Here is a 21,909-nt window from a genome sequence, read left to right on the forward strand (position 1 = left end):
AGAAATGTATACTTCACCACGCACTTCCCTCTCCGCGGTGAGCTAATTAAGCACCACTAGCTATCCGGATTTTGTAAAAATTATGTGGACTACAGCCGTTTACAAATATGCATGACTCTGGTGAGAATGTGTGGACTAGATTGTATATGTTGGACTATATATTGAATTTACTAGAAAAATTGAAATTTTATATTTCACATTCAAACGTGGAAAAATATAAATATATTAAACAGAATTACTTTGAAAATTGGAATACGTTTGTTCCAAATATTTAATTTTGGGGTTGTTTTGCGCAAAGACATACTTCGGGACATTTCTTTATCTGTTTTTGTTATTGTTATTATTAATATTTTCCACCCTTTTTTCTGAAAAGCTTGCTTCCTTTCTGACTCAAACAGCAGAGTCAGTCATGTTAATATAATATTTTGAGCAACGAATTCACTAGCTATAAGCATAATTGCATTCTTTCAACGAATACCTGTATTTTTATTTTCATTACGCACTAACAGCTTCGGGTTTCCTACAGTGTTTTATGCCTACATTTTACTGTAAATATGTGTTTATCGCGCATATTATTACTAGTATTTTGAACCCTTTCTGATTAATACAGTTTTCAACAAGTGAAGAAGAGCTCTTTTTTTCATTGACTGGAACCACGGAAGGCGGAACTAAAATACGCACAAATCACAAAGCACTACGTCGCTCGGTGTAGAGCGCTAGAGCGAAAGCAGCCTGTCAGCGGCCCTGAAAAAAAGGGAAAAGGGCTGGCCTTACTGACTCACAGTCCAAAACTTGGGTTGCGCGTCCAACAGAAAACAGCTTAGAAAAATCTCAGCTGAAGAGAGGAAGGTCTGGTGCATGTCGCGTACTGATCCGCAAAGTTACAATTAAGATTTCTCCGTGCGCAATTTGGAGGACAGTTTTCGACTCACTGGTGCATTCTGAGATTCTGCAGCGCAGCATTTCACCGATCGAGACAGAAGCGTCAGAAAGGTGTTCTTTTCAAAGTTTAGACTGGACTTGTTTGTTTTGGTGTGTGCGCAATGATGGCCACTTACCAAAACCCAGAGGATGACGCAATGGCCCTAATGATCCACGACACCAACACGACCAAGGAGAAAGAGCGCCCAAAAGAGGAGCCGGTTCAGGACAAAGTCTCTGAGAAGCCGGATCCGTCCCAGAAACCGCCGTACTCCTATGTCGCTCTCATTGCCATGGCTATCCGGGAGAGCTCCGAGAAGCGCCTCACGCTGTCCGGCATATACCAGTATATAATCACCAAATTCCCCTTCTACGAGAAGAACAAGAAAGGTTGGCAGAACAGCATCAGACACAACCTGAGTCTTAACGAATGCTTCATAAAGGTGCCGCGGGAGGGCGGCGGCGAGAGAAAGGGGAATTACTGGACCCTCGACCCAGCCTGTGAGGACATGTTCGAGAAGGGGAACTACAGGCGACGCCGCAGGATGAAGCGGCCTTTCAGACCCCCACCAACGCACTTCCAGCCGGGGAAGGCCTTGTTCGGAGGGGACAGCTATGGCTACCTTTCTCCACCCAAGTACCTGCAGTCTAGCTTTATGAACAACTCCTGGTCGTTGGGCCAGCCGCCCACTCCGATGCCCTACACGTCCTGTCAGATGGCCAGCGGCAACGTGAGTCCGGTGAACGTCAAGGGGCTGTCAGCCCCCTCATCATATAACCCTTACTCCCGGGTGCAGAGCATGGCGCTCCCCAGCATGGTGAACTCTTACAACGGCATGAGTCACCATCACCATCCCCATCATACCCAGCAGCTGAGCCCTGCCACCGCGGCACCACCTCCGGTCTCCTCCAGTAACGGAGCCGGCCTTCAGTTCGCGTGCTCCCGCCAGCCCGCGGAGCTCTCCATGATGCACTGCTCATACTGGGAACACGAGACCAAACACTCGGCGTTACACACGAGGATTGATATTTAAAGTTTACCAACTGGTCCGTGGAAAAATGAAGACTCTGGGAGAGAGAGACAGAGAGGTAATTCCTGTGATTTCAAAACAGAGCCGACAGTATTTTGAAGAGACCACTCTGACTCAGATCTCTTCGGTTGCAAGCTGACATCTAAATGCCGACGGGGAGCTATATGCACGAGGTGATGCTGGGAAAGTTTTATGAAATGGAAACAGGAGGTAAAGGAGTCATCGGCTGCTCATTCATCAGGTAGCACAACCTCTGGGAGCCATTTCGTGCGCCTGTATTACACTTGGACTGATGGCCATAACTCGGTATTGTAAAATCAAAATTGTGAAATGAAAAACTGATTATTTTGAATGGATAGACATCGCTGACATCGGTCCAGCTGTATTTTTGGTGTGCGTAATTTGTCTCAGCTTTCCTTCGGCTGACTGCCGAAAGACGTCCTAATGAAGTCAGAGTTTTAATGTGTGATTAAATCAGAGCTAATTTTGGCTTTCTTAGTAAGCTGCACCGAGAAAGGCCTGCACGGTGATACTTCACCTCCTGCTATAGTTGGATACTTTGTTAGGTTTAAAAGGTGTGGGTAGAGATCCAGCAAACTACCAAAAGAAAAAAAACAATTCAGGGCTTTTCATACTTTTTGATTACATGATGTAAATTCCAAAATGACGCCAGCCAGTGTCAGATTTTGTTCTTTCTAAATATCGTTTTTATATATATATATATATATAAATGTGATTAGTTATGTTTCATTAATGTTGGGGCCATGTTTCATTTTAATTAGCACTTTCCCTTTTTTTTTAGGTTTGTCAATTTCTTAATAAAGTTGTATTTCTTAAATAATTAAGTGGTCATGAAGTAATCTGTTGTATGCTTTAGGCTATTATAGCAACCACTGCTGGCAGTAGGCGAGCAATCAGCAATAAACAAATCTGTGAACCTAACACGACATGAAAGTGCCACATTGGTTATGATGCAGGAGTTTTTTCACAGCTTGTTCAAGAAAGAAAATAACGCTATTAACAGCGGCGCGTGGTCGGCTGAGGATAGGCTTACATAAAAATGGCTGATAGGCGCACTCAGTATCACTTTAAAAAATTAAATATGTATTCTATTGAACTGTTTGGCTCAAATTATGCACATTTAAAAAATCTATCGATTTATTATATTAGTGTGACCAGGTAAAAGCTTTCTCTTTCAACTAAGGATCAGTGTCTGCGTTGTGTGCAATACAATAAAAACACATTTAGACTTATTCATTAGTATTTATGCCCGCTAAGGGACAATTAATGCCGTATGTTTAATATTTTATATTTTTCCCATCTGCAGCGGCGTTGCTGCAGGTAACAGTCCTCTTTTTTTACTAGTTAATTTCAAACAGACAAAGAAACAAAATACACACATAAACTGGAAAATTTCAGCTCGTAATATATGATCATAAATATCTAAATATACATATACATCTAAATAGTCTTTCTCTAAGTGCAGCAACACTACTAATGCCTTCTACCGCTAATAATAATAGTAATAACAACAACAACAACAACAACAACAACAATAATAATAATAATAATAATAATAAATTCGATAATATGGTGGAATTGATTTACGGCATTAGTGTATTGCTTGTTTGCGTTTTTTAGTATTTTTTTTAGCTATAAGTATTGGTAATAAACAAATAAAATCAGTTAAGGTATATATATATATATATATATATATATATATATATATATATATATATATATATATATATATATATATATACCTTAACTGATTTTATATATTTTATATATCTGGTGAATTATAATTATAAAGTCATTCATCCCAAATGTAGTTTACAAAATATTGACATCTGCTGACAGTCTTCTCTGAAGGGTGAAAGTGGGGCATATTCAGACAGCTCCTCCTTCTTCCCTTCTTTTTGTTTTACTGAGAGATTGCAGAACTAAAGAAAATAAAATTCCATGAAGCCCAGAGGAACATCCATGAAAAAAATTGAAATAGCCTCTTGGTAAAACTTGATCTCAACCTCTTCCCTGCTAATATCACAAAGCATCGACATTATCTGCTGTCTGCGTTTACATCTGAGTGATCGATCACTGCAAATAAAGTGTCTCTTTCGAATAGGTCATAGCTTTCACGCACAGTGAATTACTAAGGAATCGTCAGGTCATTTAGAAATATTATTTCCTAAATTAATTATTGGACTATCGTTTAAAGATGACAAACTCCCAACACATGACTTCAAGGCACCACAGGAGGCGCATCCAAGCATTCACCTCGCTCCAACTTTTACTCGTCACAGGGACGGTCAAACAGGGTCATCGTCCAGGTGCGCCAAAATAGGACGCAAAAATCGTTTTTCTTTTTTTTTGTCTACTAAAGAGACCATCGGTGTCCAAACGAAAGCCACACATATGGCGCCACGGACACGCACATTACATGAGGTTTTGCTAAAGTAAGCTAACCGTAGGCAATTATTTTATTGCATATGTACAAAATGCATATGGGTCATGGATAATTTAAGTAATTTATTGACAGAAAACGTCGCATAGACTTTTTGCATGTATGTAAACAAAATTCAAACGATAGCTTTTTCTCTTTTTTTTTCTTCTTTTTTTTTTTTGAGGACTGCATAAACAATGAATTCTCGCCCATGGCTATTGGCTGCTGATAAAGCGCATCATTCACTTATAATCCTCAGACACAAAAGTCAGCGCATGTCGCATGATGACTGTTTTTCATTTATTATTCAAGCGCATAAAGAATCCAGCGAGAAAACAGCACTTCACTTCATCATAACAGACAGACTCTGCACAAAGTCATAATCACAGATAAATTGACTTGACACTCGGCCCAACTGTAAACAGCGTGTCTTCTTCTTCTTGCTCAGCAGCAGGCAGCTGTCGGGGATCAGTGAGCTCAGACAACCTCTTAACATTGTTGCCCAAAGCTCGTATAAAAACTGCGGGAACAGAAACACAGAATGAAAATGCCATCAGCCGGGTCTCACTCAGACTAACACTGACACTTCTCCATCCTCCTGTGTGCAGAGGGAGCGTCGAGGCAAGCCTGAAATGTAGCTGTGTACGTTCTCAGCTTCCTCACATTAATGTTTTGTAAACAATAAGGAGATAAGGGCGCTTTTGAAAGGCAACTGTATTCTAAACAAGCTTCCAGAAATAATAAATACAGGGGTTTAACAAGAAATAATGTTTCGACCAGTGCAACCCTTTACATAAACTGTCCAACCAGAGGTGGAGTTTATTTTATTTCTTTCTCCTCCTGATTTAAAGTTGGAATCCATCAATCAGCACACCAGCTTTTGTCATATATTTATTGATTTATTTGTGCGTTTGTTTGTTAGTTGTTGTTTTTTTTAAAGTTGAACTTTTAGTTTATTAACAACGTTTATTATTATTATTATTATTATTATTATTATTATTATTATTATTATTATTATTATTATTATTATAGGTCTATTTTATATGACAATTGCTTTTTACACTTTATATTGGCGAAAGCCTTTCTGCACCAAAGGCTTCCATATGTAAACATACATTGCTGTCTCTGTGTCTCTCTTTCTCACTCACACACACACACACACACACACACACACACACACACACACACACACACACACACACACACACACACCTTTCTAATTAAACTTGAGGACCAAAAAGCTCGTCTATAAAAGGCGCGAATATACAAAGACGTGTGCGGACTCGGGCGCGGCAGGTGTGCAGTTGCGCAGAAAGGTTGTCAGTTCAGCGGGGCGGCAGGGAACAATGGGCCTGCATACAGGATGTCTCGGGGGGCTGAGACAGATAAGGCCAGCCGAGGTTCAGCCCAGGCGACACAGGCCTGCTTTAATATAGTCTTCTTTTACGCTGTTTATAATATATCGAATTCATCATGAATGAATTGGTGGAATTTTTTTAGACATATAAGAGCAGCTTCCTTCAGGCCTTTACACTAAGAGCACGTTTAGCAGCCCATATATATCTAGATGTGGCTGTTGGGAGCAATAATAGAGTTCACAATGACATTAGAGCTGCTGAGACCTGAAGAAGAAGAACGATTTAACTATGGCGAGCGCAGCCTTATGGACTCATCTCCCGCGTATCATCTTAATTGGAAAGTGACGCTTTAGTCACTAAGCGGGAATAACAACAGCAACCGTGCAGTCAGAATTAAAATAACACTGGCTAATTATTATTAAATGTGAGTCGAGCGCATTTCTGAATATTTCTGTCAATCATAATTATTTCTCCACAAGGTGAAAAGGTTTAGCGCAATGTGCGGTTTGTTTTCACGCGTCTTTTCCGCAGAGCGCGTTCTGAATAACCATGATTGTATCCTTTGTTGTGCTCTCGGAGATGACAGATTATAATCAACAAGACGAATGAGGTCAACTCATTGTGGAGGCAACGCATTTGACCCTCGCTTCTTCTCCGGCACACACACACACACACACACACACACACACACACACACACACACACACACACACACTGGAGCGTACCTGGAGTCGTTCCGCGTATGACAGCCTGCATGCTCCACGGGGCATCGGCGATGCGACCCGGCAGGTCGAGTCACACGCAGGTTGCAGGTTTCCCAATGCCTGCACACAATTGAATTCCTGGCATTCTGGTCAATGTTTGAGATTGAAGAGCAACAGTTTCCACTTAGACGCGGCGCACATCACCCCGAACCCATTGAAAAGGAGAGTGGGGGTCACCACTGTTTGGTATACATCTGCTCCAAACAGGAAAATATGCAGAGATTTGATTCGCAGAAAATCCGGCAATTGTTCCAATCAGCATGCGTTTTTTCGTCTTCTCCTGTCAGAGTAGAAAAACTCAAAGTTTCAGCCTTTCTGCCACGTACTGTGCTATGTCCACGCCATTACTGAATTTGGAGTTGTTTATTTTCTGAGCGCGTCCTCTGGTGAATCTCCAGCTTGTCACGGTGATCTACGTGATGTTTTCAGTGACTGCTGATCCCTATCTTAATGACAACTCGACGAAACAATGGATGACATATAATAATTCTTTTATTAAGCCAAAAATATTGCAATGGTGTGTGTTGATACACCGCCACAGTTTATAAATAGGAACCGCGCGTTTGTTAACTGGACCTTTGGGCAACAAAGGTCCACAAAATGTCTAGAAATACCATATCTATAAATACACAGGAGTGTCATCTATTCAAGGAAAAGACAGTCATCCATCTGCAGAGCAAAATCATCACGCACTGACCTCTGAGTACCCTCCAGCCACCACGGGGCCACTCAGATGTCACACACACGCCATCCTTTGAGTCTGACAGCCTTTGAGAGGAGAGGTGGTGAGATGCTTACAAAGAGCGACTGAAAATAAGCAGTCACCGGGCTAAATATTATCTCATCTCACTTTGGAGGCTCTAAAAATATACCTGTTTAATTTGTCATTTCATGTATGATAATCTCTGTCCAACGTGATAATCACGCGCTCTTATCAAATAACCGTGTTTTCGTGACGGAATATCACCTCTCAGCAACGAGTGGAGGTTATGCTCCAGCAGACCTGTTAAAGCAAACAAACAAACGTGCACACAAGGTCGAGATTTACCAGCGTTTGGCTCACGCTAACTTCTGCTGTGGATGTGGCGGAACTGACCAGCTTATACTGTAAAGGGAAATGCGATAAAAAACGGTTTCCGTTCCCTTGATTATGAGCTGCAAATTGCTTTGTCGGGATTTAAATGGCAGGTCTTTTCCCAGCGTGCTCTGATGGAGTCTATTTTTAAAGCGCTTTCCTTTCTCGCCCCTCTAAAAACTTCCGCAGGGTTGGCAACAAGAAGCTATTAGGATAACTCTTCTCCTGTTAACATTCCAATTAATCAAAGACGAAAGCAAATTCCCACTGGGATCATTAAGGGCCAGCACCTGTTCTTTTAATACTGTAGGCTGTATAATAAATCAGTCCAACTTCATGGTCAGACTTAGGCCGACCTCTGGGGATGGTGTGAGACACATAATCACTGAAATCCAGTTATACATCAGCCCACTATCAGTAATAGAAACCCCACGCGGATATGAATGCCAAACACTGAGCTTATTTAAAGCAAAACATCTTCTGGACGCTCTCAAATTTATACTCTCAGGAAGCCTGTTAGGATACAAATTGCATGAGATTAACTACACATCCTACGTTTAAATGGATTCAGTCAGTTATTGTAATGCTCTTCAACAACTGTGTTTTGCATTGTCACATTCTAATATTCTCCGAATTTCCTCTAAATAATGAGATTTGTGAATATTTGGTTTAAATATACGTATACAAAACAGGAAGTTGGCCCCGCCTCTATGTGGATGCCAAACAATCCCAGGTCACATCTCAAAACAATCCAATTTCAGCCATATTTCTTTCAAGCAATTACATACCTCTTGGCAAGGCTTCACAATTAAACGAATGATCATACTTGGAAATCCATAATTGTACACATTCGCATAAGGCGCCCTTTCAACTTAAATGTGTGTTTTATTACATGCTTATCATCCGCGATGAGATTACGCACAGTGTGGGTTTGGACTGAGTTAGAGTACATTTAATCAAATAAGAGGAGACGTAATGGAAGCATGCTGGACCCAAAGCTTCACTGCCTAAGATGCTGTCTTTGAGCCCAGCTTATGTTTAGCAAATTTCAGACAATGAGAACATTATGAGGGGAACTCTGAGGGAGAGCCTTTTACCCCTGCCCACCAGAGGTCATACGCATGGCACATAACTAACCTCTACATCTCTAATGAGGCCCATCAAACATAAAGGTACAGAGAGATGTTTAAGATTACACAAACAGGAAGAAATGCTTTTGATTCATAACAGGTCCGATCATCATGTGGTGACAATGGATATCGTCAGCTTTCACTGAATTTGATAAACCCTCACGAGTTTTTTTTTTTTTCTTTCGTTTTGGCTCTTCTTGGGAACTGTCATGGTTCAGGTCAAGTTTGCTGTGTGGCTCTTTGCTGCTCCCTTGTGGCTCAATAACGCCATTACAAAGAAACGCACCATAGCAGACGCTCTCTCTCTCGCTCTCGCTCTCTCTCTCTCTCTCTCTCTCTGTGTGTGTGTGTGTGTGTGTCAAGTTTGTTGGTTTTTTACATTTTACATTGATTTTTGAAATCAGTTAAGGGATTATGTCCAAAAGTTGATTCTGTTCATCTGGACGTAGCGTTTTTGTGGAAAAAAAAGTTTCGTCACTCATCCAAGTGACTTCTTCAGTCTCAGCTGACTGCAGGTTTTCTCAATCTTATAAACAGTACATTTGCATAATGACTGAAACCAGCCCACTGAAGGGACAATGGGCTGTGAGGTCAGTTCCTTAATCTTAATTATGCAAATTCTCATGACCATTGATCAACAGTCACTGACCAAAGCCCACTGATCAATGGCAATGAGTACCATTCACAGAGAGTTGGGGAATGGCTACAATCACAGCATTGTAAGATGGCGAAAGATGTACCCTTAGGCCCCCTCCTCAATTCAGAGATGGTCTTTCCTTTTTCACGTCAATGGCCTCCATGACTCCACGCTCAAACCAGCGTTTCTCCCTGTCCAGGATGTGTACATCCTCATCATTGAAAGAGTGTCCACTGGCCTGTAGGTGTGAATAGACTGCAGAGTCCTGGCCTGACGAGGTGGCTCTTCTGTGTTGTGCCATCCGCTTCGCCAGAGGTTGTTTGGTTTCCCCGATGTATAAATCCTGGCAATCCTCCTGGCACTTAACAGCATACACTATGTTACTCTGTTTGTGTCGGGGGACCCAATCCTTGGGGTGGACCGATTTTTGGCGCAGCCTGTTTTGGGGTTTAAAAGCCACAGAGACCCTGTGTTTAGAAAAAATGTGTCTCAACTGCTCCGATACTCCTGACACATAAGGGATCACTACAGGTTTTCACTTGGGCAGCGGTTGTCCTTCTCTCCTGGATCGGCTGGAGCTTTATTTTGGCACCTTCCCAGCTTTGACAAAAGTCCAGCTGGGATAACCACATTTACTCAGGGCCTTCTTGATGTGATGTTTTTCTGCTTCCCTGGCCACTGTGTCAGTGGGGATGGTGTTCGCTCTGTGTTGTAGCGTCCTGATGACACCCAGTTTATGCTCCAGTGGATGACGAGAGTCAAACCTTAGATACTGATCCGTATGTGTAGGTTTACGGTACACGTCAGCTTTTAGATGTCCCCCATTACTGATAGAAATCTCACAGTCTAAGAAGGCTAACCTGCCACTTTTCACATCCTCCCTGGTGAATTTGATGTGTCGGTCCACCGAGTTAATGTGATCCGTGAAATGTGATACGTCCTGAGATTTGATTTTCACCCAGGTGTCATTCACATATCTGAACCTGGTGTTCCAGGGTAGGATGGCAAAGCCCTGTTTTCCACTTCTTTCATGTACAAATTGGCCACGATGGGTGAAACTGTGGAGCCCATAGCACACCCATGTTTCTGCCTGTAGAACTGAGCCTTGTATGTGAAGTAAGTGGAATGAAGACACTGTTCCAAAAGCAAACACACTTGGTCGATGCTGAGAGTGGTCCTGTTGCTGAGGTTGGGGTCATCCTGTAATCTCTTATGCACTACCTCCAACGCTTCTGTGACTGGGATGCAAGTGAAGAGAGATGTAACGTCGTACGAGACCATGGTTTCATCTGCCTCCATAATGACGTCTCTCACCTTCTCAACAAAATCCAGGGTGTTCTGAATGTGGTGTTCAGAGCTGCCCACCAACGGGTTGCGGATTGAAGCCAGAAACTTGGAGATGTTATAGGTGACCGAGTTGATCATACAGACAATCGGTCTTAAAGGTGCACCCTGTTTATGTATCTTTGGTAATGGTATGAGGTCCGGTCAATAGCCTTGTCTTGTTCTAAATGCTTCAGACAGTCTATCAACCTCTTCCTGTAGCCACTTCCTGGGTCTCGTTTCAGGAGCTCATAAGTATTTTCATCACTGAGCAGTGACAAAATTTTCTAATGATAGTCTTTCTGGTTTAGCAAAACTGTGCACCTACCCTTGTCTGCCAGAATGTTGTTGTCATTACTAAGTGATGTGAGTGTCTTCCTCTCATCCATGGTGATGTTGGATGCTGGGGGCTTTGCATTGCTGAGACAGGCCGAAACTTTCGTCCCTAGTTGCTCTGCTTCCACTTCTGCAATATTGTTGTTTCGAATTGCTGTTTCTGTGGCTGTGATCAGTTCCACTAGCGGGATTTGTCTCGGTGTGACAGCAAAATTCAGCCCTTTAGCAAGGATGTTTTTTTATGCTAAATTGATTTCATTTGTTTTATGAATCCCTGTGATAGTTGGAGAGTTGAGGAGAAAATGTCCTCCACTATCAGTATAAAAAATAACTCACTGCATCCTTTCAGATTAACCGAAGAGATAAAGTGTAAAGTGTAAATCGAGAAAAACATAAAAAATTCTCTAAGTTTTATAAAGTAATAGAAGATATAAATGTAATAATAGTGCTATCAGTAACCAAAACAGAAAATGACCTTATATGGTTGTGTTGATGCGTGCTCAAACATCCAGGTAAGGATGTTTGAGCACGCAAAAAGTTGATTCATTTCATCTGGAAAACGCTACGTCCACAATGTCGTCTGGAAACATCACGGAGAAACCCACCTTAACTCATCTATTCAACCCTCCATCACCACTGCAAACGAGAAGCAGCTCAGAGCAGATTCCTGACGTAACTCACCACTATCTTCATACATGCCCTCCTGCACTACCAGAGTTCCTCTCTTGGCACCCTATCATGTGCCTTCTCTCAATCCAAAAGACACAAGTGCAACTCCTGATCTCTTCTATACTCTATCTCAAAGCAGACATCACATCTGTAGCGCTTTGAAGCCATACTATTTGAAGTCACCTCTGCTGACTTAGCTTCAACAACTCTTTCCCATATCTTCGTGGTATGGCCCATCAGCTTTATCCGTCTGTAGTTATTACAGCTCAGCACATAAACCTTGTTCTTCGAAAATCAATAACAGTACACTTCATCTCCATTCTTCAGGCATCCTCTCACTCACCAAGATTGTTCTAAACAATCTGGTTAGAAAGTCCACTGCCCTCTCTCCCAGACATCTCCACTCCTCCACAGGTATGTCATCAGGACCAACTGTGTTTCAACTCTCAGCACTTCCTCATTTAATAACTTTTCTCCATCCATACATTGTTTCTCTCATTTTCTTCATTCATCAGTTTATCAAAAATGCTGTAGTAGTGTTACTACATTTCCATCTCCACCCTATATGACTCTAATCTGCTGCACATCCTTTCCAGCTCGATCTCTCTGCTTAGTCTTTTGATACAAGTCCCTTTCTCCTTCCTTACTATCCAGGCTCACATGCTATCATTAAAATTCTTGCCATCTTGCTGTACACCTAACCTCATGCCCTCTTTATCTCCCAAACTAACCCACTTTTTCTTGCTAACCTCTTCCTTTGAATACTTTCCTGCCTCCTTGTCTTTCTTCCTCTGTCCAGAGGACACACAAACACCTTCTTGGCAGTTTCCTTCAACACTTCAGCTATACTCTTCTGGTCTACTCCTCCCTAAACTCTGCACTTCCTTCTTTAGCTTCAACCATTTAATCACTGCCTTTGCCTCCACCCAGTTCCTCTTATTGGTTTTCAGAATTATCCTTTGACTAACATTTGAAACTCACAACATATCCAGTATAAAATAATTGACAGGATGCACACGACCAAAAAGCGGGTTTAAAATGGGTTTAGGTGAGGCACAAAAATCTTCACAATGCACCTTTAGTAGTGCTGATGTTTAAAACAAACAAACAACAACAATACTTAAAATCTACATATTGAACAAATGCATTTTCTATAATCATACAATCACAAGCTTGCTGGGTGACCTGACCAAAACAGAGACATTTGGAATGATTATTTGGAAGAGATAATTATTTTTGTAAATTTGTTCTTTTAAAATATGGCAAAATATGAAAGGTAATCTCCAAAACGACTTAAGTGTGAGATACTCAGCAGTCAACTTCTTCGGCAGCAGGTTTGTCATCTACACCTGGACCTACAATACAGAGCAGCTGTGCCTTCATATTTATAAGAAAAGAGATTTTTTTTAAAAGATCTTTTTCATTTGTGTTTCTCAAAATAACAAACCTTTATATTGACAGACATCTGGATCAATGGCACTCATTTTTCTTTCTTTCTTTCTTTCTTGCTCTTTAGGAATTCAAAAATATGCCTCACATGATATCTTTGAAAATGTATCTATGTATATATGTATGTATTATTTTGTTTGTTTGTTTTTATTTGGGTTTACGAGAATTATGAGAATATATAATAATTCAGGTTGAACTTTTGTTAAATGCATAACTTAAATCACGCATAGCTTATGTGTGATTTCTAAGTTAGCTATAACTTACAGTGGTCTATCAGCGTTAGTAAGGTCACAAGCTGTCTCGGGTAAAACAAGCTCTTTATTTAACGTTTAGTTACAATCTGGTCCACAGTTTGGTTTATTGGTTGACGCATTAACCATAGATAATGATAGATTTGTTCGCCAGATGGCAGCAAAGTTCAATATTTCACTGGCACTGTAGAGTTGTGCAGGTTTTGTGAAGATTATAGCGATGAAAAGGGACACTGTTTAATGACGCTTCATGGCCTAGGTGAATGATTTGGGGGCTACATAAAAATAAATGGCGACTAAAGAGTCGCATGGATCCTGTCCATAATCCGTTGTGGTATGCGCAATTTGAATGCGGAGCTTGCCTAATAGGCTGCACTCACTCTGGCAAGCTATTTCTCAACAAGGATGTTAAGAAATGTTGTGACATTACTTCGGCGTTTTGTACATGCTGTGAGCGGCTGTTGGTGAAAAGCCCGGTATCCTTCACAGCTCATCCGGAGAGCTGCATCACACAAGCCCCAGAGCAAATCGCCAAGTTGTCGCCTTCAAAATAAAAGCCTAGCCGTGTCGCCACATGTGCTTGTTTTTTAAATTATATTAAAAAAACAAAAAAACAGCACTGAATGCAGAATTTTGTATCCATGTTTTGCCACAAACAAAGAAAATACTGTACAAGCAACAGTTTCTAAAAGAGCGAACCCACAAAACGCATCTGATGACCTACTGACTATTTGTGTTTTGTTTTACATGTGAAATAGTTGAGACTGACCAGCTGCTGCAGTGACCCTGTAGGCCTAATCTGCATCATCGGGATAAATTTACTGTAAAGCGCACATTCAAACATGATTTGGATTTCATAGGCCCCATAGGGAGGGCAACAGGCAGTCGTCAGGTTACACGTGGTGGTCCTCGTTATAAGCAACGCTCATTTATTGCATACAACAGGATGTTTCTGAAAAGATGCAGTCTACAACATCAACATACATAATGTTTATGTTGCAAGAATTTGTATTTAAATGCAAGACCGTGTGTTTCAAGTAAATTAAGATAAGAACAGTTTTGTGTTGCCTTTAGATCAGACGCACACTGTGTTAATTTACGTATCAGTGGGTGCTGCTGCACTGAATGCTCTCAGGGAGGCGTTGGGTGTCAACATATGAGTTCCTTTTCTGTCTCTTTATCATATTTTAAACTAAACTGCAATTCCCACTCCAAATAATAGCTTATAACAACTAAAACAAACAAACAAACAGAAAGTTATCGGAGACATTTACCTTCCATATAGACACCGTCCTGTCTTATTTGTATTGCTTAAATTTGTATTTCACCGCGAATTCATGAAAATGAATTTTTATTCTTGAACATTTACCGGATGTCCTGTTCTTGTTTTACTGATCGGGCTTAATAGAGCCGGTGGCGGAGGGAAATGCAGCAACGAAGGTGGTGTTGGTGGTGGCTGTTCACCTTCTGAAACAAACAGGAAGCACACAGCTCTCCTGTCCACCTGCGGGATCCGTGCTATTCGTGGAGAGGCTGTCGAGCGGTGTTGTCAGATACGCGGACTCGCTGTGCGTGAAAGTAGCCTGGCCCACTCCGTCGTGAAGATAAAGCAGCACTTTTAACTTTCAGCCCTTCTGGCGTGTCCTCTGCGTTTTTAACGACATCCCAGGAGAAAATTAATAAAGGTAAGTCCCACTTATATATATAAAAAAATCACTTATTTTTAGCTGTGGGCTTTTCGCTCGGGGAGTGAGGACGTCATCACGCCAAACTCAGTTCATCGATTCGTCTAATGTTGCATTTATTGCTGTTTATATTAGGCATTAAAATCCCAGCCCTGCTGTGGAGAACGGTCACAACTTCAGCTAATCGTAGCAGTCTAGTCTGTCATATTTTAATTAACCCCGATGAAGAGGTTATCGATTTTAACCCCCTCTTAAAGCTAACTAATCAGCCTACCCGGTGTGGTGGGCGGCGGAAAAACAACCATAGTTTTAAGTTGAAATGTTATTCTGATGTTCACAGAAAACCTTGTCGGCGTGTTAAACGTTTAGATGTTGTTTGAGGGGTAGTGGATTTCATTATCTAAGCAAAACAAGTAACACATTCCCTTTATCATGAGCTCTCTCCATACGAGAAAGGAACGAAGCATTCCGGAGTGATTACTCCTCAGCTGAAGGGGACTTTGACGCTCGCTCATCGTGTTGTTAGTTTTAAAGTCGGAAACCTGCCCGCACCTTTAACGGATCTGTAGTCTCTGTGCAACTGTCAGCTGTGTGTATTTCACTGTTGAGAAATGGACCGACAACAGAGAGGATGTGAAACTTAAGGGAGCAATTCGCACAGTCAGCTTTTCTGCAATAAGCATGATGACTTTTTTGTTTTTATTTCATTAAGAATCTTACAACAACAACAAAAAACCCTCAGTAATTTGGTAAACTTGAGTGGGGGTAAAGCTGCTACGTCAGTCTAAATCAGGGGTGGGTAACTCCGGGCTTTCAGGGCCGGTGTCCCTGCAGGTTTTAGATGTGTCCTTGATCCAACACAGCTGATTTAAATGGCTAAATTACCTCCTCAACAAGTGTTGAAGTTCTCCACAGGCCTGGTAATGAACTAATCATTTGATTCAGGTGTGTTGACCCAGGGTGATATCTAAAACCTGCAGGACACCGACCCTTGAGGCCCCACCCCTGGTCTAAATGGTAATCTGACACCTGTGGGGTTTTTGTGTTTTGTTTTGTTTTTTTTATTTTAAGTCTTGTTTGACTGTCCACCCAACATAATGTCTGTTCCAACTAGTCAGATGTGCCTTAGAGGTTGTATGAGACCGTGCATGATATCTACCTGAAAGATGCACAAACCCACTGGATTCATCTATAATAAAATGTAAACAGTCTTGATAAAAGTCACAATTGGCGACAATCGCAATCAGACTAAATTAACAAACAAAAACGGCTGTGTTCTCTATCACTTATAGTACACACTGGGAAACATAAGTAATCCCCTGGAGTGTTGCTACTTAGAGTCAAGTGTTTGTGTTAAAGACAGAAGATTAGAAGTGTCAGTCCCTGTAAATAGAGCCTTACAAAATATGGGTCTGATCTTAAAGTTTGTTTGGAGTGAACCAGACTTTGATCACCTTCATGGGACCTTAGAGGAATCTTAATAGAGATGCGTGATATACAAAAGTATTTTTAAAGACCTTTGTGCTTGTCAGTCCGCAATACGATTAACACTTTTGAACAAATTCAAGACTACTGCTACCTTCTGTAGCTGTGAGTGTCTGAGATCACAATATGGAGTCCCTTTAGAGGTGAAAGACAATTCAAGGGAAACAGCAAGCAAGCAACAGCACTGAGATCTTTGCTCATTGTCTATATTATTACAGGGAAAAGAAACACCACGACTGCTGCTCTCCAACAAATACTCTAGCTCTCCTCAAGCTTACAAAAGACCATCCCAATTTTCTTTAATGTCTTTCTGTGGACTGACTTTCAGTGACCTTTTGAATAGAATGCACAATGTTACATTTGGAGTTGTTTTGTTTGTTTTTTTTAAGTCTTGTATATCTACATTGTAACATTATCCCAACTGTAAAGCATGGTAGAGGCTGCATTATAGTTTGGGCAGCAGTACAACTGTACAGAAGTACAGTACCTAAAGCTTTGTAGAGACAGGGTAGTACGACAAGACAATCACCCAAAGCACAAAAGTACATAACCTATAGGAGAAAATGCATGCTTTGGGATGGCCAAGGCAGACCTGACCTTAACACAACTGACATGGTGTGTTGTGACTAGAAAATGCTGTTCAACAAAGACGTTCCAGAAATATTAACTCCCATCCGACATGATGTTGTCAGATGGGAGTTATTGCTGTTAAAGGAAATTCTGTGAGTTACTGAATTAAAGATGTGCCTTACTTTTTCCACCCTGTACTGATTTCCCCAAGAGCCAACTACTTAAAAAAAAAAAAAAAAAAAAAAAAAAAAAAAAAAACCAAAAAACCAAAGTTTTCTTTTTTTTAAGAAATCAGTGCAGAAATCGTGGTGTTTCCAAAGGGTGCAGGAAATTGCAGCCAAACCTACTGATCATGTAATGAATGACTCAACGGTTGGGCTACTTCCTTAGACCTATTTTCATTCAGGTTTTGGCATTTCTAGTAAACCAATAGCCTTCTTTCCAACTAACCTGAGATCTGTGTTTGTGTGTGTGTGCACCTTAGTGTTAGTAAAGGCATTACATACCCTTTAGCTCAGTCTTAAATTTTTATTGTGAGTTTAATTTATGTGCATCTAGTTAATCAGCAGCTCAGTGGTGATTTATTGCAGGCAGCACAACAGATGATACAAACATGATGATACAAATACAAACTTTGCTAGCAGGCATGCAGCCACGGCCACCAGTCACTTTGTTCTTTTGGCCATTGTAAGCAAAGGACTTGGTTTTTCAGATTATCTAGAAATTTAAGTAGCAGTGTCCATGTTTGAGTCCCCCAAAAATGTAAACACAATATTCATAGCAAGCAAAAGCATTGCAAATGCTGCCTTACTGAGTCCTATTTTATGTACGCACACAGTTACACCTGCAGTGTATAGCTCGCAGCTGAAGATCTAAATCTTTGCAGGCAGTAAATCTTGGACCTACACAACATTTTATAAAAGGGGAAAAATAATTTCCCATGGGAGCTGGGCAGTATCTGCTGCTTCTGTGGCACTTTGGGAAATATTGATACCCAGTTCATGCATTTTGATATTATTTAAAATGGGCAATGCTCCTGCCTACTGTGTGTTGAGCAAGGTCTGCTGTCAGGTTCTCTCTGAGGTAAAGTTGGAGAACACTGATAAGGCTAACTGACGTCACTCCAAAGACATGAGCCAACAATGCAGCTATTTATTCCAAGCCAGATTTGGTCCCAAAGCAGGCCCCTGAGAAACGGGGGCACAAATGAAGGCAGAATTCTAAGCAAGTGTTTTCACAAAAAGAAAAAGTTTTTACAACTGTGGTGGCGCCTGTGTCACACATCATTTTACTTACAAGAATGAACACTATTGTACACAGAGGCTGTTTTCTGTGAGGATTTAGCTAGCTGGTTAATAAATGATGAATACTAATGTGTACAGCTAAAGTGGAGACAAAGCCAGGTGGAGTACAAATGGAAGGAAGAGTGTATTAGAGGTCCCAGTGTCAAATGGTGTGGTGTAGCTAAGGTCCAGTTTAAGGGAAGAATGTGACTAATATAGTCAGTTACTTTACATAAAAGCAGAATGGGTTTGATTTGATTTGATATACCTTTATTAGTCCCACAAGGGGAAATTTCCCCTATGAAGAAGCTATGTTTTTGTCATAGCTTCTTCATAGTGATCAGTGGCACTTGGACACACCATAACATCAAGGTTTTATTGGCATATAGCAGCATGGTGGAACTGAGGACACAGTGCAGTCTTAGTATTTAGACAGTGGTGTTTTTCATTGCTTTGGCTTTACTCCACCAACTTGGATTTCAAGCAAAACAAGGACTCTGAGGTGAACATGCTGACTTTCAGCTATCACGATGTTCACATCCACTGTGTGAGCAGTGTGAGAAATCTCCCAAGTCATAGTTCAATTTGAAATGCATCATACTTTTTTGTGTTTGTTTGTTCCCAGTATGGTCCCTCTCTGGAAGGTGACAAGTATGGCCCAAATGAATGCACAGTTATGAGTAATCATTGTTAGCCTTAAGCAAAACTGACGACCAGGGTCACGAAGCCCCATTCAACAGAGTACAAGGGTTCACTGACTGGTTTGAGGATGAAAGGATAACCCATTTGTGAACTTTATTATTGAACACCTCTACAACATATGACATCATTTTTGACTTTGCAGATGCTGCGCTTCATTATCAACAAAACAAAATGAGGGACTATCACCACTTTAAGATACCTTGCCTTTTTTTTGGTATTTTTGTTTTTTACCTTTTAGTTTGCCAATTTGTACTAGACTGTAAATATTGTGATTCCAAAAACAATAGAAAATATTCAGACTTTCCTTTCTTCAACTGTCTAAATACCCCATTTTAGCTGTTGAGCAAGGAGGATGCTCTTTAAATGGAACATGTTAAAGAGAATATGTTGTTTGATAGCACAGTATGCCCATAAGAAGTGTGTGTGCATGTGTCCTGCTTTTGAAACCAGAATTGTGTTCTATTGGTGGTTTCTTCAAATGGAGCACAGGTTTGCAGTTTTTGGGTTGTTTATTTTGTAAATTTTCTTTTTGTCATCCCCCATTATATCTCTCTCTCTCTCACTCACTCACTCACGCACACCCACCACAATCTCTTTGACACTTCCTGCTGCTATACTTTTAAAGTAATGGCTTGCATAACATCCTCTCAAAGAGCAGCGTGTAAGATAGCCAGTAAAAGTAGTCTTCTTTCATTTGTGTGTGAGTAGGTGTGTTTGGTGTGGCACGCCAGTTTGTCTGCTAGCTTTCACGATCACACTTGCATTAGATAAGCCCTATTTAAGCCATTATGGTCAATGAAAATGTTCAATTCCGCTAGCTGGTCCCAGCTGTACATAGAAAAGAAACTGCCACAGCTAGAAATGTGACTGACTGTGAGGTGAGAGTGGCCTGTTGGAATTCTCCACTCTGCTGCACAGCAGGCCAGGACCTGCCAAGGAATGCAAGGAAGACAGCAGGAGAGGGTTAGAGGGGAAAGAAATGAGCAGATTGAAATATGAGAGAGAAATCTGTCTGTACCCAAGCCAGATGTGGTCACTGACATATGTGGTTAGACACATCCATCCAGTTTCTTCCACTTATCCAATTCAGGGTCATAGTTGGGGTGGATGGAGACATATTTACCCTTGTTAAATCTAATGGTTAAGTGCCATAAATCAGCTTAGGTTTGACATAATCCTTTGAATCATCAATAAATCGTGTTCTAAGCCAACATGTTTACATCATGTCAGCTGAGCAAAGGAAGTCTTTGACTTGAAGTTTTATGTTTAGAATCTAATTTAGATGCTCACTTGTCGGAAAGCCACAGATGTAAAAAGCTTTGAGAAAGCAGGAGTTTAAATCTGTTTTCTTGCATTTAAAGTTGTTAGTCAGGTGTTGAAAAGCGGTCCGTAAGCCAATTGGATGGCAAGACAAAGAGTAGAATTCAGTTGATCTGCATTACAGGTCATCAAATATGAGAAGTGTGTTATGCACCATTGCTTATCCAGTCCTGCGTGCATGCATGGAGGAGCATAAACCTGTCACCTGATTGCATTTAGGCAAGTTATGTATATAAAGACAGTCCCAAAAGGTTAAAGCTGGGTGTAAAATAATCATTTTTGATGTAACATGTTTTTAGTTTTTATAACAAGAGTTTTCCATGAAGTGCTCACTCGTCCGACATCACTGTAAAGAAAACGTTTGATGTTGAGTGGATGTGAAAAGCTAATCTGAGATAAGCTCTGGAGCGCATTCCTAACTACACACTGTTCATATGAAAACATGGCAATGTCTAAGCTATGATTCAGTTAATTTTGTTTTCAGGTGAACACTGTAGTGGTGGATCATTCAAACGGGAATTAACTCTGCGTATTTTCTTACTGTCTGCCCACGTAGCACATCCAGTAAGGGGAGCATCTATGCAGAAAATTATATTATCGGTTATGACATTACTACACTACATATAAATAGCTGAGACATTGATGACAAATTGAATTTGTGATATCAGACTGAGGATTGTTATTGCAGTATGTTTCATAGAAGAGGTTTAGATTGTCCGTCTGTGTGTTTTGTCTTGTTTTTGTTAGCTTTCTAGATTTCAGTGACGTTCTAACATTTCACTAACTGGAAGACACTGACAAGTTTCTAGTGGTTGTTTACCCAGTATTTAAATTGTTATATTGCCCAGGACAGGCCTGGGATCAGCTTAAGCTTAATTAAAAAATAAACCTTCTGCCCAATAAGCACAAATAAAATCATTATTTATTTATTTTTACTAGTATTCAGATTGATTTCACATTGACAGCCTCCATTCTGTAACCTCTGAGGTCAAAACCTTAACCTGACGTCTCTATAGCAACACTTTCTCACAGTGCTGGTTCATGTCTGCCAAAGCTGATGACACGTGCACAGATGATGGCATTTGTTTTTCGCAAGGCTCGGTGTGTGCACACATATCTGCATATGGCGCGTTCACATGTTACCAATGTTCCCTCACCCACACATCCATGCAAATGCTGAAAACTGGTAAGAGTTGTAATGATTAGAACGGCAGCTTGAATAAGTTGCTGTTTATCGGCTCTTTAATATGTGTATGCTAATCTGTAAAACAATCACATCGGTCTTAACTGCCTTTTATTGCAAAGGGATGTCTTCCAACTTCCTGTTGTCTTCATGTTGTCCCTGCATCCTTAAATTCCAGACTATGTCAAGACTTTTGGTCGTCTATCTCTTGAGGTCTGTTTCTTGCTTCTGTTGTCCTTTTTCTCCAGTGAACTAAGTGATCTCAGTCAGAGGTCACAGAGTATCTGTTTTGTT

At 40.9% G+C, this 21,909-nt stretch overlaps 2 protein-coding genes across 2 annotated transcripts in view; both read left to right on the top strand.

Annotated features, from left to right (window-relative positions):
• The first annotated feature begins 806 nt into the window (after nt 1–806).
• foxl2a (forkhead box L2a) lies at nt 807–2,707 on the top strand. Its single transcript, XM_006801147.3, has one exon. The coding sequence runs from the start codon at nt 1,044–1,046 to the stop codon at nt 1,953–1,955; it is 912 nt and encodes a 303-aa protein (XP_006801210.1). The 5' UTR covers nt 807–1,043; the 3' UTR covers nt 1,956–2,707.
• A 12,096-nt stretch (nt 2,708–14,803) lies between these two features.
• pik3cb (phosphatidylinositol-4,5-bisphosphate 3-kinase, catalytic subunit beta) overlaps nt 14,804–21,909 on the top strand; it is a 48,409-nt gene continuing 41,303 nt past the window's right edge. Inside the window, exon 1 of the mRNA XM_087850773.1 lies at nt 14,804–15,072. The gene's annotated coding sequence lies outside the window, so the exon portion shown is untranslated. The remainder of the gene's footprint in view (nt 15,073–21,909) is intronic.

The sequence above is a fragment of the Neolamprologus brichardi genome, chromosome 14 (genome assembly GCF_056152115.1).
Source record: "Neolamprologus brichardi isolate AB-2024 chromosome 14, ASM5615211v1, whole genome shotgun sequence".
Lineage (NCBI taxonomy): Eukaryota > Metazoa > Chordata > Actinopteri > Cichliformes > Cichlidae > Neolamprologus > Neolamprologus brichardi.

Excerpts from the sequence above, each read along its gene's own strand:
- foxl2a (XM_006801147.3), top strand. The coding sequence starts at position 1,044 with ATGATGGCCACTTACCAAAACCCAGAGGATGACGCAATGGCCCTAATG.